The sequence below is a fragment of the Anguilla anguilla genome, chromosome 3 (genome assembly GCF_013347855.1).
Source record: "Anguilla anguilla isolate fAngAng1 chromosome 3, fAngAng1.pri, whole genome shotgun sequence".
Taxonomy (NCBI): Eukaryota; Metazoa; Chordata; class Actinopteri; order Anguilliformes; family Anguillidae; genus Anguilla; species Anguilla anguilla.
In genome coordinates, this window is record NC_049203.1 from 12859617 (window position 1) to 12886267 (window position 26651).

The 26651-nt window shown below is 47.3% G+C and overlaps 1 protein-coding gene across 2 annotated transcripts; it reads right to left on the reverse strand.

Annotated features, from left to right (window-relative positions):
• Positions 1-381: 381 nt before the first annotated feature.
• LOC118223997 (wiskott-Aldrich syndrome protein family member 3-like) lies at positions 382-26651 on the reverse strand. 2 transcript variants are annotated; one of them, XM_035411139.1, is made up of 10 exons: positions 26183-26651; positions 12873-13044; positions 11482-11616; positions 7528-7681; positions 7174-7291; positions 4726-4803; positions 4044-4219; positions 3009-3284; positions 1680-2062; positions 382-1403 (listed from the first exon to the last, which is right to left on the reverse strand). In XM_035411139.1, the coding sequence occupies exons 2-10, from the start codon at positions 13003-13005 to the stop codon at positions 1246-1248; spliced, it is 1611 nt and encodes a 536-aa protein (XP_035267030.1). In that variant the 5' UTR covers positions 13006-13044; positions 26183-26651; the 3' UTR covers positions 382-1245. The 2 variants fall into 2 exon arrangements, with proteins under 2 accessions (XP_035267030.1, XP_035267031.1); XM_035411140.1 differs by lacking the exon at positions 4726-4803 and having other exon boundaries at positions 26183-26648.

Consider the following 26651-nt stretch of genomic DNA (forward strand, 5'->3'; position numbering starts at 1 on the left):
ACAGTCCTCCAGGGCAGCTGCTGCGGAGTGGAGACTAGGTCACTCTGTCGCCTCTTCATCAGCAAAAGCGCCTCTTTTCTGGTGTGTGTTCATTCTCGCAGCTGGGAAATGTATCCATTCTGTATAACACAGGCGCACACACACACACACACACACACACACCCACAAACTTGCACACGCACACATTTGCCGCAAGGCTGACTCTGGAAATCCTCTCCCCGAAATAATATTATTGCCGCTGTGGGCCCTTAAGCTAAGTGCATTCACCTGTGAACCATGAGGGGGGGAAGTCCAGACAGAGCCGAAATTTCTTTTTGCGTTTGCCATCCATGCGGAGGAGGTGACTGCTGAGTCATACTTTTTTTCGGGGGGCGTGGGGGGGGGGGGGGCGGGATGGGGTAGAGGTGACGGATGAACGGAATCGCCAGCTCTTTTTGTCAGGGGCTGGAGTCGGTTCTGCTTCCGCACCAAACCTACGCTTTCTCTCACCGCGCGGCCCGGCGGCAGGTGAGGAGGAACCGCGGCGGCAGTGGGCGGTGCCTAAACGGTCCCTCGCACTGACGCGGGCACCGCCGCCGCCACACAGATGGTGTTTATGAGGAACGCGAGGACATATTTTTTAAAGGTTAGGGGAAAGCGGGCGCGATGGAGCCGGGGGGTGGGGGGAGTGTGTGGAGACAGATGGCGGGCAGACGTCAGCGCGTCAGCGGACCCCGGTTCCGAGGATTCTGGGCTCGGGAGCGAAGCGTCTCGCTGTGGCCTTCGGACCAGATGCTTCTCTCCAGCAGCTCCGCAGAAAGGCCCGGCAGTGGGCGGGCGAGCAGGCAGAGGGAAACATGCCGTCCGCCACCTGATCCGGCTCCTTCCGGCCCCAACGTGAAACGAGACTGGCTCCCCCTGCTGGTCTGGAACGTGCTCCAGCCAGCTCTGTTCTGGTGTTATCCCTGCCTCTTGTCCCTCTGTGTGTGTGCGTGTGTGTGTGTGTGTGGATGTATGGGTTTGTGGGCGTGTGTGTGGGTGTGCTTGCGTGTGTGTGTGTGTGTGAAAACCTGTGCATTTCTGCATATACGTGTGTGTTTATCTCCCTCCTCTCTTCCTCTTCCACTCTGGAGTGTGATGCAGTTTTCCGGGGTCACGTGTGCAGTGGCAGGCTCTGTCGAAACAGAGTCTGAAAAGCAGCGGTTTGAAGGTGTGATGCTGTCCCGCCCAGCGCCGCCCCGCCCCCGCAGGCCGCCGCCCCCTCCCTCAGTCTGACCACTCGTTCTCGTCCAGCTCCGAGTCGTCGTCGGACTCGCTGTACTCCACGGCAATGCGGCGCGACAGGATGGTGGCCACGTCGTTGCCCACCGGCTCCTTCTTGGCCTCCTGCTCACGCTGCTCCTGCACCTTCCGCAGCTGGATCCCTGTGGAGGAGCGGAGGAGGAGAGGAGGAGGTAAAGCTCAGCATCGCTGGGTTCAAAAATGACATAGCCTGAACATCTGGTGGCTGGAAGTCAAAAAAATTGATTGCACTTTGATGAATTCACCACAGTCTCTTTTAGGTAAAGATCAGTGGGCTGAGACTGGATTTATCTGGTTGTGACTGGATTTATCTGGTTTAGACTGGAACTAGCTGGTTTAGGCTGGATTTATCTGGTTTAGATTGGAACCAGCTGGTTCACACAGGGTGGGACTCCTACCTCTGCGAATGGCAGCGAGCAGATCGCTGCGGGCGTCGCTCATGGGGATCACCGGGACCTGCCCCTTTCTGGGCGGGGCCTCTCCGGAGGGCGGAGCCACAGCGTGGGCAGGGGAGAAGGCGTGGGTGGGAGGGCCAGGTGGAGGTGGGGGCGGGGCCATGGGCGGGGCCCCGGCAGGGGGGTGGGAGGGGGAGGGGACGTAAGAGGCGGGAGGGGCAGGAGGAGGCGGGGAGGGGGTGTAGGAGCGGGACATGGCGGCCACCGCGCTGGGGGGGAGGGCGGGCGGGGCAGCGGGACTGTCGAAGGCCGTCTGGGCGGAGGGGATGAGGGGAGGGGGTGGGGGAGGGGCGGGTGGCACAAAGTATTCCGGCATCTGTTGACCACTGTGGAAAGAAATATACACACCTAACTCAATTCAAATCGATGCGTTGGCATGACAACATAGGAATGTTTCGCCAATGCTTCACTGAAACAAACATTAACAGTATAATCTGTACAAGCATCAAGTCAGTGCAGGTAAATTAAACTATTTGATTCAGTGTAATAATGGTAATAATACAATCAAAATAAAATATGAATTCATGATTCAGGAAGAATTCTTTACTGTCCATCAGATGGTGGCATGAGTTTATATATTGTGCTGCAAATTCTGTACAGTGATTTCCTCCTGATAAAAAATGGAGTGGTTGCTTATTTGGATCCTTTTGTAAATGCTTATGAATGCTTGGGGTAATATTGTACTTAAACAGTCTTATATTTCTCACAGCTGGTCAGAGAGTAGCTCTGTTTTCACTGCTCCCAGTCTATGGCCTGGTCAGCCTGTGTCTGCCTGTCTCAATGGCCAGGCTGTGCTTACTGTGCCTCTCTCTCTCAACACTGAGTTACTGATCAAGGCCAGGCTTCATTTAAAAATAAACCACGGCTGGAGAAGACACAAAGCTTTTACCCATCTGCAGATCAGAGATGGCAGGCTGAGAAACCAGATATAAATACCCTGTTACTACACCAAAAAGAATCCTTTTAAAGTTGATTGCTGAGTGAATCAAATATTGAAAAGAATATACACTGGGGAAACAATCAATTCAATATCGTCTGGACATTTTCTCTGTCATGTTCTCTGTTCAGCACCCTCAGACAGTATGGCGCTACAGAAGAGCGCTACCTATAATAAATAATTAAACTGATTTAATGAATAGAATAATAGAGTATCAATAAAGCAAAATGAACATCATTCACGCAACTGGAGGGTTTCTGGGGGGGGGGGGGGTGGTGATGTAATGAGGGAGAGAGGGGAGGGAGAAAGGGGGAGGAGCCTACGCGATCACAGACCTGTAGTCTTTGACGGCTTGCGGACGAGGGCCGTTGAGGGCGGGGTCGGCGGGCGGGGGGGCGTGGGGGGGCTGCGCGCGGCCCAGGGAGTGGGCCTGGCGCCCGGCGGCGGCGGGGGGCGGGCGGTAGGCGCGGTCCAGGGACTGGGTCTGGGAGGGGCCGGTCAGGTGCTCTTTGCCCTCGGCCGTGGAGTAGGGGCTGGACCCACTGACCTGCTGGGAGGGGTGGTTGGGGCTGGCCGGGTAGGAGTGCTCAGCCACGTCCGACGCCACCGACCTGGGGAGGGAGAGACGGCCGTGGGGGGGGGGGGAGCAAAGAGAGGTGAGTACGTTCCCCTCCACGCTCAAATACTATCTTTCAACGAGATGTTTTAAATATCTGTTCTATTTATTACTCAGTCATTATTTTTTATTTCTAACCTGCGTGAAGTTCATTCTTCACCAAAATAGGAAAGAAAATCTCATTCAGAAATACTGAACGGTATCACTGCGTATTCATGCGATGGTAACGCTGATGAGTGCATTTCCCTTTATAATCATTTTCAGATTAATGCTTTTCCATTGAGCCCTGCTTGTTTGATGTTGTTCTTAAAATGAAAACAAAACTGAAATATAGATGTGGAAAAACAGCTAAATTGAAAATAAGCTATTTAATCCTAGACTAATCGAACCATAAGCAACTAAAATAAATGACTGTGTTTAACTCAGTATTTAGTATATTATGAACTATGCCGTGCTTTTCGCATAAAATAAGAGTACAAGCAAAGTGTTCAGTCCACCAACAGAGGGCAGCAGAGAAGCATACAAACAGTGTAAATTTGAATTATCAAAAATGAGGCCCAAATATTTGGACAGATGAGCACTGTTTGATTTGCATCCTAAAATAAAATTTTTGTGCTAACTTTACCTCAGAAAACAAAGACTCAGAACAAACTTATTCTTGTTTCTGATGGAGGTCTTATATGTGGTCTCTGAGCCCTCCCAGGCGTGGGTCTCGAGTGGGGGGGGGGGGGGGTGGCGGGGGCCTTGCCCTCACCTGCTGTCGGGGGAGAGGGAGCCCTCGGAGGACATGCCGTGGTAGGGCGAGGGCGTGAAGCGGGTGTCCGGGCGGAACTCCTTGTCGTAGGCCATCATGTTCCACTCCTGGCGCCGGTTCCGCGCCTTCCGCACCTTCTTCACCTCACGGGTGGGGTCCTCCACCTGCTTCTGCTCCTGAAACGAGGGAGAGGAGAGGAGAGGAGAGGAGAGGAGGGAGAAAAACAGAGAGAGAAGGAAAGGAGCTCTCAGCTTTTGATGCCTCAGGACTGCACGCAGGCGAGGAGAGAGCCAAGGCCGAGGTCTGGGACCAACCTAAATTTGTGCAACATCTTCCAACAGACATACATGAATAAATAACAATAAAGAGTTTTTCAGACCACTATTTGTGCAGAGAGAGACAGGCTTCCAGCCAATAGACTGGTGTCACACCCCCAGTACAGAATTTTAACATGAAAATGAACACGTACAGTTACATACAGACATACAGGTAGCAGTGAGCCCATCAAGATCCCCTATATGCTACGTCAGAAACTACAGAAAAGGAAACCCCAGTGAAGTAAACACAGAGGGAGAGGGAGAGAAAAGGCCACCCGTCAGGGCCTAGCGCCCCCTGCTGTAGGGCAGGCGGAGTGGAAGGAGACAAACACAGGTACACAGGTAGTGGAGGTAGGTTGTCTTACTGAGCTGCACAGGGGGCTCCTTTGGGGGGCCTGCCTGGTCTGGGGCCTAGCCTGGTCTGAGTGGGCCGGGCCGCTTGTCTGGAGAGACGGGGGAAGAGCTTGCGGGGTTAGAGTTGGAGCCCCGCCCACAGCGATGAGCGCGCACGTGCGTGTGCACGCACACACAGACACTCGCGCGTGAGGTGGGTGGGGGCGAGGGGCTGCGGGTAAACCACGCCCACAAGGGACGGCACCTGGTGCAGCCGCAGACTGCATGGACACTACCGGAACCGGATACATCTTATGAATATTCATTTTGGGGCGTGGCCAAGTACAATACTGTAGTTCGGTGAACACAAGAGGTGTGGTTTTTCCATGGTGCTGGGGCAGGTCACCTCATGTGATAAAGGTGCTAGCTACTGGTTACTGTGGCACTGCAAAAGCTGTGAGATTCAGGGAAGCATATTCGAGTTCTGAGATGGGTGGAGTGGTTCTTTCCTTAGGGCTGGTGCCAGTGTGTAAATCTCTACAGAAGGGCCGTACAGTGTACAGAACAATACTTGTGTGGATTCCAATTATACACACTCAGTCAAATTCAACACAGTTAAAAGTGGGTTCAAGCAGGAGGCAAACAAAGACAAGGAAACACGAAATGCGAAAGCTGCAATTCTCTCTCCCTCTCTCTTTGAGCGTGAGGTTCAGGACGACTGATCGCTTACATTCTGAAGAGCTGTAAACCAGCTGACTGTGACTAATGACATCCAGAGGAGGGAGGAGAGAAAGAGACACAGGAGAGAAGAGAGGAGAGAAGAAAAGAGGAAAGGAGAGAAGAGGGGGGGAGAGCGTATAGCAGAGTGAGAGAAACAAGAGAGGAGAAAAAAACAGGAGGAGGGGAGAAGAGAGTGGAGAGCAAACTAGTAGGGGAGATTAAGTGAAAAAACGTAATGTATAAAAGCATAAAAATTGGTACAGATGTCCCTCGAGTGGCGAGACATTCATGAAGGGCTTCCCAAAAAAATCTTTAAACAGGAAGTGAGTTATCGAACAAATTCAAAATGGCCACCTAATAGGCTGTAGATTGGCCCGAAGAAGAAATGCAGAAGTAGAAATGACCTCATGAAAGCATGAAATTTGCCACACATATCCCTTGGGTTACCCCAAGACATCATTAAAAGGGCGCCAAAAGAAACTGCAAACAGGAAGTAAGTTACAGAACAAATTCAAAATGTTCGCCAAATTGGCTGTCGTTAGACCCAAAAGGCTTTTTCTTGAATATTGCTACGTAAGCTTACGTTATATTGATATTAATTAATGCACACATACATGCATAAAAATATCAAGATTACAATGTGAGAGATTAGTGTGTATATCAAAAAATACACTATAATAAAAATGTCAATATCATCATGGTTAGTCATAACCAAATGAGATAATTGTAGTAATTATGAATAAAACTAGCTAATCGTTTGAGCAATCATAGTAATACAATCAGTCTATACACATCAGCATATTGGTATTCATTTCTGAGCTTGAGGGTGTCTGTCAAGACTTGATGAAAAATCTGGAAAGATCTTGCAGATGATGTATGGTGAATATTTAAGAGGTCACCCTATTCAGAATGAGATTTGAGTCAATTTCTGGTGTTTAAAATATATTTGAATTTGAAAACATTCTAATCATCATTTTTGTGAATAGTGTTTCAAATGTGTCTACTGCTCATAAATCTAAATTTTAAAATAGGCATGGCGTGACAGCATTTAAGTGGAATATCCCTTCTTGGGAATCTAACTGCTTTTTGGGTGGCCATTTTGAATTTCTGCTTCAAAAAAACCTTTCATGGGTGTAAAATTTTGGGCACCCCATCTGAGATGGTTCCCAAAGAGTGTCTGTGCAAAATGTGGGCTTTCATCCGCCGTGTAACAGTTGGACCCTTTTTTCAGCTTAACTCCCTCTTACTAAACAGCAGAACGACAGGATAAGAGAGGAGTGGAGGGGATCAGAGAGTGGAGAGAGAGAGAGACGGTGGGAGGATGAAAGAGACAGATAGATACCCCTGTAGGGAAATGCGAGCAGTGAAGGAGAGACGGAAGACAGACCTGACCTCCCTCAGGTGTGTTACGCTGCCAGACAACAACCTTTGCAGATCCATAAAAACAAATATGTGCCTGCTGGCCCCACTTAACAGTCCCCCAACACTATCGGTGCATAGCAAATTGCTCATATTATATGCATTCATGTGCAATAAATCAGAGCAATCCCATAAGCATCATACTGAAGAGACAATGGGAACCTATTTAAGAAGTATTTATTATGCTATACATTATTCATAGCAGTAAGCATTTCAGTGGAGTGATATCATAGCTGTAAAGATACACATAATACATATAAGACAAAGAAATATACACAAATACACACACACACACACACTGAAACACACATGCACGCACACACACACACACACGCACACACCTTCTGCCTTCTTTTCTCTTTCCTCTTGTCCTCTGTGGCTTGGAGCATCTTCTCTTTCCACAGGTTGAAGAAGTAGGAGGGGTCAGTGTAGAACTTGAGTCCATCCTTCTTGTCATCCCTGCATGAGAGGGATACACACATGTACGAGCGCACACACATACACACATACCAGAAAGGGCTTCAGTGTCTCCTTCAGCACTTACAAAACACTAATCTGGGCTCTACTCACTGGCCGAATCTCCTCCATTACTGTGAACCGCTATATGAACACTATCCATTATAGTAATTTAAAGTATCAGGATGATGATTATTATTATTATTAGTACAGTAATTAGGTGATGGTAATGGGTTCACCTGTAGGGAGTGAGGATGTTGAGGGGAGGGGGCTTGTCACAGCGATGGTACATCTCCATCACAGGGTTGGGGATGGAGTTCCTGGAGACCACCTGCTGGTCCTGTGTGGTGGAACTCTTGAAGGCTTTCCTCATGTTGATATCCTGTAGAGACACTGCACACGCACACACACACACACACACACACACACACACACAAACACACACACTAAAGAGATTAAAATGACTTAAAAGACCAATAAAGGCAGCCACATGCATAGCCACACACAGGGGGCAGCTATGGGAAAGATGAAACTCCGAGTAAGATTTCTCATAACATATGAACCCTTTTTTTAAGCGATCATTACTCTGCCTTCAAAGCGTCCTGCTTTCCATTTTACATCAAACAACATAATGAGACAAAATTTCAAAGTAACAGCCTCAATCATTAATGAGCACTGCTGTACTCCTCTTTGAATGAATAAAGAAACGTGAATGAAATACAGAGCACAGAGACAGAAAGGATGAGATTAATTAAAATAGAGAAGAAAAACGCAAGAAATTTAAATAAGAATTGAAGCTCTGGCATGATAAGGGGTTGGATTCAACCAGCAAAGAATGGTCCTTAACTTTGAGTCACAATTAAATGAAATTTTAATGTTAAACAGTTTGATGAGCTCAGCGACAGCCAAAGTGAACCCACTAAACTATACCTTTAGTAATGGAGGGTTACCTGCAAGTCAAACTGAAGGACAAACGTACTGTACTGAATCCAGGCTAAACTGAAGAACACATGTTGACTGAATCAGGCAAGCAGCTTCTCATTTCAGACATCTTCTGCATCTAAAATAGCAGTTCCAAGAGCACCAGGACTAATAAAGCCCTTTTCATTTTTGTGTCAATGCAAAATAAATAAATGGATATGATGGTGTCCGTCCATCTTTCTGTTATTGACATGACCATAAAGCGATTTCATTGGCCAGTAAATCCGGGTGCACATTAAGCTGCTCGTGTTCCCCGGTCAGGGCGGGGGGGGGGGGGGGTGTTAACGGCTGCTGCAAAAGAAGTGCTAAGTGGTGCAACCTCACAGTTTCCCTCTGGGGGGGGGGGGGGGGGGGGGGGGGGGGGGGGCAGAGAAGTGAGTACACAGAGCGAACCGCCACACAACCTCGGCAGACTGCCTCGGAAGACAGACAGACAGAGAGGGGGATGCGGAGGAAGAGAGAGACCACTGATCTGACAGGACGGGAACAGCTGTTTTTAATTGCCCCTTGCAGTGGCTTACCAGGATTTTAATCAAGGCTGCCGTGACCTCAGTGACCCCGCCCCTGTAATCGCTCTCAGCAGGAGGGTGCGTGCGGGGAGGCGAATGCCATCGGTTATGGGGGGCGGGGGCGGGGGGTAGGGGGTGGTGCCTAAAAGCAAGACGAGAGCGATCCGTCTGAACTCTGGGGGAGGGAAGGCCGTCCCAATCCGTTAAGACCCCCAGAATCCGGCGCCTGGTGGCATTAAGAGGGGGGGGGGGGGGGTGGCACTATACAGGACATCCCCAGATGGCGGCTGCTCTCTCAAGGCGGTCTCAGAGTGGGCGGGGATATTATAACAGCATGGAGGGAGGTTATGACAGCATATCTCCTAATGGAGGCAGGGTGGAACTCTGCTGACTCCGCCTCCAGCAGCAGCAGCTGTCTGTTGACTGGAAAAGGCTCCAGAGGCGCACGGCGGCCCTGATGGGACTGAGCGTGATTCACTCCCTTTGGGACTCCAGCGAGTCTAAGCCTCCCCTGGCTAGCGCGACAGCACTGCGCCGTTGCCATGGGGACGCACGCAGCCACAGACTGCAGCCCCGGTTAAGAATGCTGGACTGATAATCTTGTGCCTGAGTCCTGGGCGGAGGTGCTACTGTATGCCAGGGCAGAGCAGTTCACATGGATCACTCACCCCCTGCTGAAGATGGACTGTAGAGTAAATGCTCTGCGCTAGTGGCTCTGGTGGCTAAGGTGTGACACACCCTTCCTCCTGCCCCCCTCCCAAGCCCTTCTCCCATTCCTCTGTGTGCCTCTGCTCTAACCGAATCTGCCCAAAACCCTTCAAAAACCCCGCCCTGTTCATGACAAGGCCCGAGCGCCACTCACACTGCTGTCAGCGATTAGCAGCTGGTGATCCTGCCCGCTCTCTCGCTCAGTGTAACTGGTTGCTGTAGGACTTTAATTAAATTAAATCACAGCATGGGGTCAGTCAATCAGCGCTGATGACTGTCATAAGATGGTAGTGATTCAGGGCTATCCATGCGTAGCTGCGCAGCGAAAGCTCTCAGCATGACGTGAAGTGAGACTAGCGTTCCCCCTCAACGCCCTAGCCCTCCCTCCACCACCAATACCTGCCTAAAAACAACGTGATAAGCAACAGGACCCAGAAGAGCGCTCCCTGTCAAACACTAATCAGATGATGGATAATGGGGGTCTTTTAAGGGGACTCCATCGCGGGGGGGGGCACAGGGGGACACATCTCCGGTGGTTTGGGTGAGAGGGCGATGAGCTCACACACAGCTGCACATCATCTGTCCTCCAGTGAACTTCCATCAGAGGAACACATTCTCATCTGCGTTCCTCGGGATGCGCAGGTCACATGGGTCACATGGGTTTGCGCTGCTCGGTCTCTGTATGCGACTCTCATCGCTGCAAAGCAGCTTTTACAGGGACTCTGATAAATGGACTGCACTTTTATTTAGTGTTGTATGTGTAATGAATGCTCACAAGCTTACCGGTCAGCACTGCAGCAAGGACATTAGAGTACCAGCTTAGTTTGTAATGTTTGAAGAATCAGGTTTATGGTGATTCTGGAGCAAAATGGCAAACGTGCTACACCTTAGTTTGCTACAAAACGTTTTGAGATTGTGAGACAAAAGCTAATTAAATGTAATCTATTATTATTATTATTATTATTATTATTATCAGGCCCTCAGGACCACACTGACAAAAAAACCTAAAACCCAATCCCCTTCAATGCAAAATGCACCAGTCTGAAGACAAACAGACTTAAATGGGGTTTAACAACATGCTGGTCCTCTTCCAGTTAAATAGACTGCGAGCACAAGTTTTTGAATCCTATAAATAATTCAACACTGACACCAGGCAAAAAGTGAGCAAAGAACAGACTGAAATTTCCCACAGAATGAGACCTCTTTATGCTGGGATTGCTGTCAGGATTTATGTGCAAATTATGTCTGCTCAAATGAACAAAAAATACATTCTAGCAGAGGAAACAAGTAATTTAAGAGGTGAACCAGAACAAAGAAAAGTGAAAGGAAAAGATATTTTAGTAAATAAATGACCGTAGATAATGTAACGTTAACCTCACCACCTGTGATTCTCACAGTTCCCACTCTTAACTATGACACCAATTCAGAAGAATTTTCAAGGTTCCATTCCCCGCAATTTATAGGACTCACAAAAACGGTGCAGCAGGCTATATCATAAGTACCGCAGAACATCAGTAATAAGCAAAATAGGAATGGTTTCAGAGGTGCTGGGTGGCTGATCCTGTTAATGCACTGCTCAAGCGGAAAAATGGGCCCCACAGTCTGGCATTGAACCTGGGCCATGTCAGTGCTAACGGGACTAGCAGCCCTAGCACAGCCCAGGGGTGGGAGGGGTTCAGGTACCTCACCGTCTCACCACTAACCCCCACTGGTCAATCGGGCGGCTGCAAGCCCACCTGTTCAGCTGCGCATAAAGGGTCTTCCTGCAACTCTGTGTGAGCCCGACTTACAAACTGGGATTAGAAGTGGCAGCTAACATCATTAGCATTTTTTTTATTTGACAGATGCTTTTGGTATTGGGAAAAACAACCATCATGGCTAATACAGCAAGAAACACTGAAGGCAAATAACTACAAAAACAAGGCAAGTTCTCCTCTCGGCCCAGAAGAAAACTACAAGTCCCCCCCCCCCCAGCTCACCCCCAGCCCCACCTACCTTCCTCCACGGTTGAGTCCAGCTGCGTGACCTTGACCGCCAGCAGGTCCACCCTCTCCTGCAGGCTGTTCATGCGCATGTAAAAGCTGTTTGCCTCATTGAACAGCTCCCCGAAGATGTCCTCAGCATGCCGACCTGCATTCGCGCACACACACACACACACCTTATTAGCATTAGCTCAGCGTGGGCTTCATAGCAGCCCCAGGTCGGCTGGCTGAAACCCAGCTGAGTAGCAGTAGGGGGCCATATGAGATCTCAGAACTCCAGTCTGGAATCAAGGTCAATACGACCTCATGCTGACATCACTCGCTGTTTGAATGGCACCTACCGCACACGGCGGCCCAGGAGGTAATACAACCTCCAGTCCAGTCCAACAACTTATTAAATACACACAAGCATTCAATATTCAGCAAGCTGTATAATACCACCAGCACAGCACAGTCAATTAAACTGCTGTGGCTCACGCCTCAACCAACCTGTGCTAAAAACTGAAGAATGATATTGCAGTGTCCTTCAAATTAGCAACAATTTCCAGATAACACCTGATCTATGTGGCTATTTATAAAGAGTACAGGATCCTGCGTGTTATAAATGGGTTTCCTGAATCCTCAGGAACTGGATCTGAAGTCCGCAATTCAGTTAAAATCTGCTACTGTATATGGGTTTCTGCAGCTGCTGGGGCTGAATACAATGCAATAGGCCATGAGTATGCAGGAACACCAAACCCCTGAATACTAGGTCAAGCCCAACAATGGAACATATTAAAAGCTGGTGCATTTATATTTCTTCCAGCGGAGGTTCCATTTAAAAGCCTGGCTCATGAAATACTCATGATGAGGAAAGACCATAGACAGTAGAAAAATATGGCCAAGTCACTGTGATGTCACTCAGTGACTTTCCATGGGCTTGGTGAAAAGCGTTTTGAAGCCTGGGAAGTGTAGTTTGTGGGCGCCACCATGTCACACAAATTGGAGCCAGTGACGGCGCAGTAGGGACATGAAGTCCGGTTGTACACGAAGCGCGTGAGATACACTGACTCAGTAGTGACGCAAACTGTCCCTGATTCATCCTCTAAATATTACGGCCTTGTACAAATAGCACAGTAACGTAACAAATTGGCATATGGGGAGACATTAGTTGAAGAAAAAAAAACACCTGTTGCGACTACATTTTCTTGTGGAAAAAAATAATTGACTTCGTATTTTGACGCAGCCCGGTTTTGGCCGCCTCTGCAGTGCCAAAGTGAAACGAATACCACCATGAGAGACTAAATTCAGCGAGACGAGATTCTTCATGAACCAGGCGTGACCCCTGGCACAACATCACTGTGAATTTCACTCAAAATTAGAGACTGAAGTTCAGTCCTCCCACCAGCAGGGCAGCACACTCACTCAGGCTGCCCAGCTGTTTGATGATTGCAGCCAGGGTGCTGTTGGTGACGCACTCCAGCTCACTGGTCACCCCATCTGGCACCGCCCCCCGGCAGAGGTGCCGGGGCTCGATGCTCCTCTTCACCAGCGGCATGGCAACCGCTGAGCGACGCCCTCACCTGGAGCAGCAAGTCTGAGGAGGTGGAGAGAAAGAGAGAAAGAGATGGAGGGAGAGAGTGAAAGAGCTTTGTGAGTATGCATACACCTGTCACCTCAGCTCGCATTCATGTGAACCTGTAGTCTTATAAATTATAACACTTGAATGTGCAACGGTGAGCGAGCGCTGTGCATGTCCGTATTAATCAATGAGATACGCGGTGACAGAGTGTGTGTACAACACCGTGGAGGATGGGACACTGCTTCAGCTGTACAGCCCCGCAAAATGCCTAGAGTAGGTGGGTGAGCAGACTGATAAGGATCATAATTCAACACGAAATGTGACTGGACCCCTTCCACTGGCTCCAGCCAGCTCTGCTGCGATGACATCCCTGTGTGTGTATGGGGCCTGTGGGGCTTGGCACGCCCTGCGCTCTGTCCATCAGTTTAATAGGGGGTGATCGCCCGGCCTCTCGTTCTCCGCCAATGCAGACTGGCATTCCACACCACCGCTAAACGCCTGAGCCGCAGAGGAAGAGATTAAAGAGGAAATCCTGCCTTGCTTTTGTCTCTCCCCCCTCTCTCTCAGCCTCTCTCGCTCCCTCTCTCTCGCTCCGTCTCTGCTGTCAGCTGACACCATGCACAATGACTGTGCACTGCCTGTCTGTGCTCCCACACTTAGAGAAGCAAAATTTCAATTTTTCCCCAGATTGACTCAGTTATGGTCAGTTAGGGCTGGCGTGCCCAGGTAAAACAAACCAAGAGCCCAGGTGAGCTTACTGGCCTGTTATACTCATCATATATTCTTATGTTGTTATGGATTATCCATTAGCAAAGCGACACGACTGACAGTCCGGTGTTAAATTTTGTCCAAGCCAGCCCTGACTGTGGCCAGAAGACTCAAAGGGCAAGGCTGGTCATTCTGGTCAGTGCTCTTCAGACAGAGGGCTTCAGTATGTGGGGCACTCCTCAACTCATAACTCAATATCAACTCCTGGGTGCTTGAAATCTGTCCACGTAAACTGCTTAATTTGCAGGGACTGTGCTTTGCTAATAAATCAGTCAGTCAGTTATTTCTTCTGACGAATCATGAACTTGCCTGGACGAGGCTCCAATTGAAGGCAGTGATTCACGTCTACTCAACTGCTCCAGTACCCATAGCATCTAGAACACTGACACTGGCTAACACCAGCCAGTGGCGTAACATTCCTTTTCAGATGCTTTGGGAAAAGAGTATTTGGGGCGAAGTCTACTGGAGCAGTGAGTGCAGCAGTTAGGCTTGTGGACTAAAGAGACAGCCGTTGACTTAAAGCTCTTTAGGGAATGCCTGTGCCACTGGGCATCACCCTGAATCAGCAGACCATGCCTTGAGGTGATGGGATGAGACTAAGCGTGCAACTGAGCATGCCCAATTGGGGAAGAAAAATATTGTTGAAATAAATGTTTCCTCCGACTGTTTAATTGCCGTAAATATTCTTTATAACACTCCTGGCATCCCACATACCAGGTTACACAAGCAGAAAAAAATCTATTTTCCATTGCAATTATATAATCCAGTTGCTTGTTTTATAATTCACGTTTTAATTCACATTTTAAAGTACCTGCAGCGAATGACTCGTCAAAGGACAAAGGTGCATTTTTAAAAGAAAAAAAAAAGCAGCTTGTTAGTTTAGCTGATAAAACAATAATTTAATGCCATTAGCACAAAAAAGCTCACTAGACCTAAGGTCAACATAGCTGTGTAAAATAAACACAAGTGATTTCAATCTAGTCAGCAAGGTCAAAGCATAGGTCACTCATTTGTTGTTGTTTTTGCCCTAATAGCTGTTACATTAAATCGGTCACCATGACTGAACGCGGAACACGATAATGCAGAATTCTTTTATCCTTCCAGACAGAAAACAAAAACAGAGCATTCCGCGGGAGCTGAAGGCAGAAACGTGCAGTCACGTCCCTGACGGCGAGCAAGCACGCAACGTAGCTCAAACGACTGGCCACAGCGTGCACAGATACAACGCATCAGTGCTGTAAACTGGTTATGGCACTGTCGGAAAAGCAGTTAAGCAGCAGCGGTATAAAGTGCAGGGGAAGGTGGTATAATGAAGTCTGGGCTGGCACAGCCTTTTCTTTGTGAACCGTTAAAACAGGAGGGATCGCTCGACCGCGACCGTTTCCCCTAACGGCTAAACGCCAGCAGAGACGATCACAGAGTAAACGGAGAAAACTCTGGAGGCTGTAATGATTCTTTGGGTCCAGATGGTAAGCCACCGTCGACAGCTCGGTGAGTGTGTTTAAAAAAACACCGCAAACGAAATTCGATCTACATCACACACTTTCTACGACTAACCAGCATTACATGGAACTCCCCGAGCCATGCCAGGATAGTGGAGGTTAAACAGAGGCCAGTGGATTTGACGTGAGATCACAAGACAAAATATTTAATGCATTCCATAATGTGATAATGCATTATTGGCAGTATATTATGTTTTTAATTTGTAACATATAAAATTGTTCAAATTTGAATGGTGTATTGAAAGCTTTTCAAGGGAGGGGATAAAACATCATCTTAAAGTGAGCCTCTCCTAGTAGGAGACAATGCAAAAAATAAAGTAAGTGAAAACACACTTTACCCAGAGCAGCTTGTCAGTCTTACAATCACAGACTCTCTGAACTTTATGATCTCTGAACAAGGCAGCGCTTTGCCTTTCAGACATTCTGACGCTTTAACAGTTGTTTTGTCCCTGGAGAGTGAAAATATGTGACTGAACGCCTTGCCTTGTAACTGCTTCCAGCATGTCATTAATCTATCATTTCAGTTAATGGTTACCATGGTAGAATTCTTATCAATGACACCTCTGAGGGGGTGAATTTTAAGGGCCACTGCTGCTGTTCTCAGGGTACAGCAGAGAAAGCCCTGCAGGATGAGTGTTCCTGGAGGAGACCTGCCAGGATCAGTTTGAGCCCACAGTGAAGACTCACTCACACCTGTGTGTAGGTCACACACTAACTCATACCTGTGGGTAGGTAACACACTGAAGACTCACACCTGTGTGTAGGTCACACACTAACTCATACCTGTGGGTAGGTAACACACTGAAGACTCACACCTGTGGGTAGGTCACACACTAACTCATACCTGTGGGTAGGTAACACACTGAAGACTCACTCACACCTGTGGGTAGGTCACACACTGAAGACTCACTCACACCAGTGGGTAGGTCACACACTGAAGACTCACTCACACCAGTGGGTAGGTCACACACTGAAGACTCACTCACACCAGTGGGTAGGTCACACACTGAAGACTCACTCACACCAGTGGGTAGGTCACACACTGAAGGATGCCCTGTACCCACAGTCCTCTACACAGTATATCTCAACACAGCTCTGCATGCACACACACACACACACACTCACTCACACACACAAATAACACTCCTTATTCCCATCAGGAGTGAGTAAAAATAGGTTTCCTTCCTGAATCCACTTCCTTTTATCAGCTGAACCTTGGTTTTCTCCAAAGGAAATCCCTCCAAATGTGCTCCTGGGTTGTTGTCAATTCTGATGAAGTCCAACAATGGCAGAAACATCAATGCTTTTAAATATTTGAACAAAGCAAGCAATCCTGTTTTCTTTTTACTTATTGAGCAAGCGTCCCACTTACTCTGAGCATTTCTGCTAGCAGGAGAGGTCAGTGAAAGGGGGTGCAGGGGTACAGTATGTGGGGCACAGAATGGTCTGGAAGGAACTTGTGTTGGTGAGCGGGGAGGCCGTTGCCATGGAAACACATCCAGGACATTCTGCATGCCCCGTTGTCAGTGGTGATGGAAAAAGACTGACAGGAGACAGAGAAAGAGAGAGATACAGAGCAGAGAAGGGAGAGAGAGAGAGAGACCGACAGAGAGAGAGAGAGAGAGAGAGAGAGAGAGAGAGAGAGAGAGAGACAGACAGACAGAGAATTAGAGAGAGAGAGAGAGACAGACAGACAGACAGAGAGAATTAGAGAGAGAGAGAGCCGTGGATACCAAGCTTTGAAGGGCAAACTAGGTCATTTCATTAGAATTACACAGGAAAGGAGCAACGCCTCAGTTCTCTCTAATATAAACCTTTCCATATCATTGAGCTCCAGATCATTTTGGGATCCAGTAGGCATAACAAAAAAAAATCCAAAATCAACAACATTCCGGCTTAGAGCCTATCGGAACTAAGCAAAATCTGAGGCGTATCATGTGATCGACACTTGGTACACCAGCAAAGTACAGGGACATTCAATTCCAGAGCGTTACAGAAACAAGCAGACATGCCCATGGGAAACGAAGTCCACAGCTGAGAGACACAATTCACAGCCTCCAGCTTTGGGGCTCGCACCTCCATTCAGCTGCACAAAGAAACTCTTAGGGCTACCCTGACAGTAACAACCCCCCCCCCTCCCGTTCCCCACTCCCCCAGTAGCCTAAACCCCGCCAGCTAATGCGAATCACAGAACCGTTAGCGGCGGCGTCTGTAGTACGCACATGTAGCGTGTAAGGCCCCCAGATGGGGCCGGCTGCCAAGTGTGTTTTCCATTTGGCCGTTGGCGGATCAGAGCCGCCGCGGTAACCTGGCCTCGGATACCCTCGCCGGGGCTCAGCGGAAAAGACTGCCTCCGTCAGCGGTTCCACAGCTTTGCGGCAGGGAGGCACAGACGAGGCACTAATGGAATTAAAGGCTGTAGAGCGCCGGTAGGAGAGTGTTTATAGTGAATGGGATGCCGTCGCACGCTAACCACCTAGCCACAGTTCAGCACACTGACAACTGTGGGTCTGGGGGGGGGGGGGGGGGTTATAAGAAAGGCTACGGTCACCGTTAAAACATCAGTTGGCGGCGCTGTACAACACAAACGTTTCCTGTGTTTGCCTGCCCCTCCCCCACCCCACCCCAGCCACAGATAACTTCACAGAAGCTGGTTCATGTTTCCTGCTTCTTTCTTTCTTTCTTTCTTTTTTTTGGAAAAATGGTGAGCTGCTTGACTTTAAAATGTAGGCTATGCACTCATTGCTCTCTCTCTCTACTGAGACAGCAGTACGAATTCAGATCCAAAAAAAAAGATTCACCACACGGGAATAATTAAACAACCATGGCACATGATTACTTATTCAGCCAATAACCCTGAAACAAAATTATGCAAAACTGTTCCAAATAAGGACGTCCCAATCAGTGTCAATTTTACAGATGGAGTGGAGGGGGGGGGGGGTTGCCATGGTTTCTTTTCATGCCGACAGATTCCCGCCGCCGAAACGGAAAAGCGGGGAAGCGGAGCGCCTGCCGTGCGGAAAGCACACAAATAAACTGATAAATAAATAAGATGATGGAGAGGAGAGGCCGTCCAGAGCGGAGTCAATCACCCGGCCGACGGCTCACAGACGCTTCCAGAGAATCTCAGCCGCTGGCGCCGAGAAAACACAAACAGGAGATCAGGCAAGGGCTCCCGCGCGAGCGGGGAACGAGAAATACATTACCGCAAAAACGAAACGCGCGTGGGAGAGCGGTGCCAGAGCTGCTCTCCGCGGCGGGACCGCGAAGGCCTTCCTCCGGCCCACGCTGCTTTTCGGCCGGAGAAAACGAGAAGCAGAAGTCCTGAAAGCACGGGGATGCGGGGGCGGAGGGGGGGCACACTTTCTCTCCAGAAGTTTCTTCATCGATGGGATGATGATCGCTGAGGCAGCCTGGGGGGGGGGGGGGGGGGGGGCTCTAGGAGCGCGGTGGGGTGGCATATGTTTTTTGCATTTCCTCCTTGGCTCGCCTGTTCAAGTAACCCAAACCATGCTGAACAGACCTGTATCTCAGCCAGGAAGTACTCAAATGGGCCTGAACAGAACAGTGAAAGTATGGACACTAGACAGTACATTCTACATGTTACACATAAATGAAGGACATGCTGTCCTTCATTTATGTGCAGAATGGATGTTCCAATAGAACTCTTCCATATGTGGGGAAAATATGGTCTCAGGTCTTCCTGTAGAACCAAGCCAAAAAAGATCTTCATTGCACAAACTGAAAAAACACAGCTTTGATACCCTGATCTAGAATGAATTTTATATGGGCTGTACAGGTTTATAAAATGCAAAACAAATTCTTGAATGGCAGTAAATATGTTAAATTCCTTATTTAAATACAATAAGACATAACATCCATGTGACCCCAACACAGTGGGAGAGCTACCTGAGCTCAGTCACAGCTCTGTATTTTAGTCAAAGTCGTGCGACACCAGCACGCAAACACGACCAGGAGCTAGGCAAACAACCTCACCCCATTTCATTATGGAAAACAGGCTTCTATGAAGCAAAGCCGAACAAACGAACACACTGAAATGGAACAGGAGCCTTTCACAGATGGCCAGTGATGGAGTTTTCCCTGTCACGGCCAGTGCAAAACACAGTACAGCCGAGGGGGAGGGGGGGGGGGGGGGGGGGGGGTATAGGGCTTTTTAATACCTCCTTTTCAGCTCCACCCCTGTTTTGGTCTGAACTTTTCCCCCCCTTGTGACAATCAAACGTGTCGCCATCAGCACAATCAGAACAAGCCAACCAGCAAAACAACGCCATCCCCCCCCCCCCTTGTGACTCCCCGACCCTGGCACTCGGGTACGGTCGGGTCTGCTGGGATCACAGCAGAGCGGCAAATCCACAAAGCTACCCCCTGACTTCCCCCACTCCCCGGCCAACTCTGAAAGATCAATGTCACAAAGAATGAACGGTCTGATAGAGTTCCTGATAGAATCTGTGGCACAATTTAGCCTAGCCTACCCAAAGCTAATCCCTGATCTTCTCTCTTTGCAGTAGGAGCTGCAGATTGTGAGATCGTGCAGATTGTTGTCCAGAAATCCGATTGGTTCTAGCCAGTTTTAAGCCAGTTAAAGGTTAATGGTTGAGTTGGCTTGAACAGTCACCTCCAGCTGGAGCCCCCACCAACACAAATTCATGACTTATTAGAAGAAAGAGGCTACCTGTTTATTAGCTAAATACATCCCCAGAAGTTGGGTGAACTTTTCTCACATGAAAAGTGCCAACCTGATCGAGCTCACAGTATCTGAGAAAAGCTACCTGACCTGGCAACCTGCTATGACACACACCCTAGTGTCTTCTGTAGCGGCTGCAACAATCAGCCAAAATAAAAAAAAAACATTACTACATGTTGCACTGCAAGCACCTTTCAAATCAAGTGATGAAGAATAGCTCTCCATGTTATGATAATGAATGCTGTACAGAGCTCTCCGTGCCATGATAATGAAATGGTAAATGGACTGCATTTATATAGCGTTTTTATCCAAAGCGCTTTACAGTTGATGCCTCTCATTCACCCATTCACACACACACTCACACGCCAATGGTGAAAGGCTGCCATGCAAGGTACCAATCAGCTCATTGGGAGCAATTAGGAGCAATTAGGGGTTAGGTGTCTTGCTCAGGGACACTTCGACACGCCCAGGGCGGGGGATCGAACTGGCAACCCTCCGACTACCAGACAACCGCTCTTACCTCCTGAGCTATGTCGCCCCTATTAATGTGGTAAAGAACTCTTCGTACCATGATAATGAATGCTGTATACAGCTCTCCATGCTATGATAATGAATGTTGTATACAGCTCTCCGTGCTATAATGATGAATGTTGTATACAGCTCTCCATGCTATGATAATGAATGCTGTATACAGCTCTCCATGCTATGATAATGAATGTTGTATACAGCTCTCCGTGCTATAATGATGAATGTTGTATACAGCTCTCCATGCTATGATAATGAATGTTGTATAGAGCTCTCCATGCTATGATAATGAATGCTGTATAGAGCTCTCCATGCTATGATAATGAATGCTGTATAGAGCTCTCCATGCTATGATAATGAATGCTGAATAGAGCTCTCCATGCTATGATAATGAACGTTGTATAGAGCTCTCCATGCTATGATAATGAATGCTGCATAGAGCTCTCCACGCTATGATAATGAACGTTGTATAGAGCTCTCAATGGCATGATATTGAATGCTGAATAGCGAGACACTCACGTCCTCACTTTTGAACAAAGTCTTGTGTGGGCTAAATTTAGACACCTACAGGAGATCCATTGAGAACAGGCTGCTAGCAACAAAACCGCAGTAGCAGCAGAGCAACTCCACCAGGCTAGGACTGGAACTGTAATGACTGCCGCTGCACACACTGTAGCACCTATGCCACAATCCTATCCCAGTAGGGCTGGTGTGGATGCAGGCTTTTAGGACAGCACTTAAACACCGGCATTAACTCATCAAGGGGTATATTAACACAAATGTTACACAACAGAAAGGGGATTGAACTGATCATCCAAATTCAGAACTTTGGAGGCATAGCAACTGGAGATACAAGTTTAAAATATAACATAAATATCACACAGCTTTTATACAGCCTTTATACTGTGGCTTGAAACATGTAACCCCACCCCCAACCAAAGGAAGCCATCATTCCTGCTCCCCCAAGTCATGCCCATGACACATCTGAGGAATGTTGCAAACTATTCAGTGGGAGCTTCCAATTCAACAGATAGAACGTCCAAAACATGAGTATCAAGCGCTGCAAGAAATCAACTGTGCGCTCGCTATCAGTGTCTGGGGAAGTGCAGCTAAGCATCAGGGCTGAGTCACTATGGTGGAGTATGACGGCATTCAAGCATGACGCTACACAATGCAAAAACATACTTTATGATGTCAGATTTATTTTGTCCTGTTTATCGTAGTCAATGTGCTTTTAAAAGCTCTAAGAAGTGCAAGGGCTTTGTGTACTACAGTTCTCCATTCTTTAGGTTGCTCTATTTTTGAAGTTACCCAGGTATACTTTTGTGTATGAGGCCTGTGCAGGGCCACACTGTGTTAATTTCAGTTATGGATAACAGGCCCACACTGTGTTAATTTCAGTTATGGATAACAGGCCAGCACTGTTTTCATTTCAGTTGTGGATAACAGGCCTGGGGAGTGTTTATTTCAGTAATAGATAACAGGCACACACTGTTTGCATTTCAATTACGGATAAAAGGCCCACACTGTGTTAATTTCAGTTATGCATAGCAGGCCCACACTGTGTTAATTTCAGTCATGGACCACAGGCCCGCGCTGGGCTCATTACAGTTATGGATAAAAGGCCAGAGCTGTGCTCAATTCAGTTAAGAAAAACAGGCCCGTGAGGTGTTCATTTCATTTACAGTTCAGCCTCAACATCGTTGCAACAGTACATAACCCATGGCCATTGCTGTGAAATCGAGCACTTATCCTGCACACATCTAAATGCAGATAATGATGCATACAGAGAGATAGTGAGATCACAGCCGCACAGTAAACTGCTAATCAATGCCCCTGTCAATAACGACCCTGCCAAAACACTCATCCCCAATGACAGCAGCTGTTTGGCACCAGACACAAGCGCATGCACTAACTGCCCCCCCCCCCGAAATGCTGAATATTGAGTCCAAGGGAAATCATCCTGTCCTATGTGTTTTAGGAAAGACAAAGGTAACGCACCTTGCATCAGCCAAGGAGGGTTTCACCTAGGGCTATTCTCTCTTACATTTCCAATAGATTATCTGACATTTGTCATTATCCATGCAGGGTACATCAAACTGTAGCTTCAAATAAGTGTGAAGCAATAAGCAATCAATAAACGTTTGAAAATCAACGGCAGGAAGAGTGTTTAATGGGCAAATCAGCTTTAAATCCAACCTTCCCCTTCACAGGATGATTGACATTTTCCCAGTACAAAGCAACCCTGGGAATCTTTCAGATGCAAAAAATAAAAGAAAAACCTCTGGATGCACAGCACACTGTCTTGCTGACTGTCTGCTGAATGTAGCCATTGAAACTGCATTTATCGTGTTGGTTGACCTGTCATTGAGCCACACCACAGGGCTGGACTCCAAACAGTAACCTCGCTCCACAACCCCCCCTGTACCCCCCTCGATTGAAAAAAGGCACGAAAAACAAAACAGTTGGGATTACCCCATGCAAAGAGAACGAGAGAACATTCACAAGGTCACTCGACCAGTAACAATAATAGTAGGTGAAAGGTACAGTGGGGGGGGGGGGGGGGGGGGGGGGCATTAAACCTGCTTAGACCAGGTTTTTGAACAATACAACCCCCCCCCCCCCAACAAGAACTCCAGTCAAACCCCTCAGCCCACACTGCTGTGCGTAGAACATCTCATGATCATCAACTGCCTAAAGGCGGCTCTGATCAAACGCTGACTTCTCACACAGCTAACAGCGCTAATTCCCATCACCTTTTTACTTTTATTTTGACAAGTCACTTTGCTTGAGGTTGATGTCAGTGAAGACCTAATATTCACAAGAACTCAATTTGAAATTGCCATAAAAAAAGGCAAACTGCCAAGAAATCTGAAAATGGCTCCTAAATTCATTGAATATAATGGACCACTTAGGCCTATAAATTTGATGAAATGTATTACGTCACCTTCACCTTGGTTCTCAAAAATCCCCTGAATATCCTACACATTAACACCCAGTATCTAATCACTTTAAGCCCAAAGATGAATCAGATATGGATGAATGTAGCTTCAAAATATCATTGGTAGTATTGCACTATGAATCTATTAGCTGGACAGATTACTTTGTTGCTCTTATGGATAACGTGAAATCATAGCATTTGCACATTTTGCTACCAGATGAACATGCTATACTAATGCAAAACTTATCCTTATCAGGCTCTACATGGACATTACCATGCTGAAGGCCAAGGTGCAGTAATGTTGCTATAGTTGCGGACCGGTCCCCTAGTCTGGTCCTGCAGGACTGACTGTGTAACACATTTAAAGTGCTTTGAAAAATGAAAATTCAGGGTTTATTTTTCCCTTTCACGTCTTCAATCTTTTTTTCATCCTAATGCTGCATCCTTCTCTGCCAGCAAGTAGACAGCATTTTCTTATAAAGAATCTAGAAATGCATGCAGGTTTGTAAGCTTAGATTTAGTTCTGATCATATGATGTATTTGGAAGATGCCTGTTTGTGTGTGTGTGTGTGTGTGTGTGGGGGGGGGGGGGTTCCATTCCAAGAGTTAGGCTATACTGTGCATTTCATTTTTATTTTTTTATTAACCTTTATATTTGTCGATACAACACAAGGGCTCTGCTAAGTCGCATTACATTTTTAAATCTCAATGTCATACTTGTTAAACCTCTTAAAATGGAGACTCCGAACATGCACTTATTATACATTGCTTTGAACGTAAGCGTTGGCCAAATAAATATAATGCAGTGTAATTAATGCCAGAACCTGGGCATATGCTAATTCCCACATTAAAGCTACTCATGTTTCTATTGGCAACAAACCCATCCATGCATGTTTGTAAGGAAGAGTCAGTGATGGAATGATGTCCACCATAGAGAAATGGCATGAGCGTGACAAATATCCTCCCAGTCCTGGAACTTTTACATATCAGGATTAATTTATAAGATCAGACTTGAGATCCACAAATTGTAAATTCAGCAAACGGAATCCTTCACCCAGATCACACCACAGCATTCTGCAATCTGAAAGTGACAGCTGACAGACTTATTTAATGAGGTCTAATTAAAGTACAGATGGCTGTTACAAGAACTGTTTGTTTTGTTCACTATAATGTACACACACAGGAACTTGCCGCTGCATTTATACTACACAGTCACTGTCATTGTCAAAGATGGCACAATAGCATTGACAGTCAGAACCAACACCTCCTGGACTTGCAGAAAAAACCTTGCTGTCAAGACTATTCGGCCAAGCAGAGCACACAGGTCACACAGATAGTGTACATCTGCAAGTGGCCACTCTCGTGAATGCTGCCGATATAACAGATTCTAACGGGTAGAGAGCCAAGGGATCGCTCATAACTCTTGGAAGAGTTGGATCAGTGCGGGTGCGCGATATTGTTGGAGGTTCTCATAATTTTTTTCATTTTATTTTCAGTCCACCATGTAACACTTTATTGCAAATGTAAAAAAAAGTATAAAGCAGAGGAAAATGTGCAAATCACAATACATTCACATGACATCAACATCAAACATAATATGCGAGACCATACAGGCTACATACTATCACAATGATATTCAGTTCTCAAATCTTGATGCAATGGTACCCCCACTAGTTTTGATCGCAAAGGTGAAGTGGCGTTTTAAGACCTCAGCCAAAATGAACTTTGTCTACCACAGAATCGCTGTGCTTGTTAGACTGTACAGCAAAGCATAACTATATTCCCACGCTGATTGCTGAAGCGTGAAATACATTAAACAAGTTTCCAAACAGCGCCCACCTTTACGCTTATGCGCCCCAATTCAAGTGAACTATTAAACATGCAATTATGTCAGGCTGTCAAATGAACTGGTAGACCCTCAAAGAAGGGGGGGGGGGGGGGGGGGGGGGGGGTGCACACAGTCCTCTATGTACAACGTTGTGGAATCCACACAAATCTCTAAATATTCAGAGCACATTTAGCCAGCCATTATCATCCAGTTTGAATGAACACCATGTATTAGCAACGGTCCGATTTAACTGAGCAGAACTACGACTAAGACAAGGATTACATCACTCCCCCTATATGCAGCTCTTTGGTTCCGAGCTAATACAATTAGCCAGCTAGAGCACTAAATCGACTGGAAACAGGAATAAAACACACATCATTACTTAGGCTACAGTGCAAATACTCGCAAATATCCCTAGCTAGCTTAGCTAGGTGCTGCAGTTAGGTGAAATTCAGTTCGCATTCCTGTCAACCCTCTGAACTTTCAATTCCACCAAATAGCGTTTAAACATCTTCGTTATTGCAGTCAGAAGTGCGATATTTATCTGTTCGCTATTCGACACTTGCTCTTAAAAAATACTGCGCAGTTTAAGAGTTTCGCCAATAATATGCCATTGCACGCATCAATTTGGGGTTCCCTCCCACCCCTGTCAACCAGAGCACAGAAAATCGTAAACCAGTCTGCCAGTCCAAGCCCGCAAATTAACCATACACGTGAATTTTCGCAAATTAAAACATTTCAAACCCACAAAAATAGCTTGCGGTTCGTTAATTTTACAGATCAAATGAAGGCACGTGTGCTATAGAATAATAACAGATGGCTAGTTAGCCAGTTAGCTAAGCAGAGTGGACCTGCGAAACGGATTATAAATACCCTCGATTTACCTGTGGGCGGCTCGCGGCGTCCCTCCCTTGTAAATGATTTTAACTCCTCTCTCTTTGCTTATCACTCGTGAGACATTACACATCGAATGATTCAAATGTAATGGATGGTGTTTTTTTCATTATCGCGAATTTCAAGAATGGAGGACGCTCCTGCAATCTGGAAATCTGGGTCCCCTCCTGCCCGCATGTGTGTTTCCTTGGCACCGTCGACTCTTCGCGAGTGATCTGCAGCAGCGACCCCACGGCGCATGCGTGTCTTGTTCGTCCAGACCACCACCCACCCCAATGGTACAGACTACAGAGATGCTCGCGTGCCAGAATTTACCGAACGACGATGAAAAACACTCCCCCGGGAAGAGCAATTACTTGCTCCCAAGCCAACAGATGATTATAGCGTGTGTGGTTGTACTGGCCTTCAGTAATTAACTACACGCTAGTATGACCGGCCTGTTCGTTTATGTGGCCACGT

Bases quoted from the DNA above. Each gene is read 5' to 3' on its own strand.
- LOC118223997 (XM_035411139.1), bottom strand. From the start codon at position 13,005: ATGCCGCTGGTGAAGAGGAGCATCGAGCCCCGGCACCTCTGCCGGGGG. The intron at 4,220-4,725 runs GTAAGACAACCT...CCCTCGTTTCAG, and splicing joins GGAGCCCCCTGTGCAGCTCA to GAGCAGAAGCAGGTGGAGGA. The intron at 1,404-1,679 runs GTAGGAGTCCCA...GCTCCTCCACAG, and splicing joins GCTCGCTGCCATTCGCAGAG to GGATCCAGCTGCGGAAGGTG.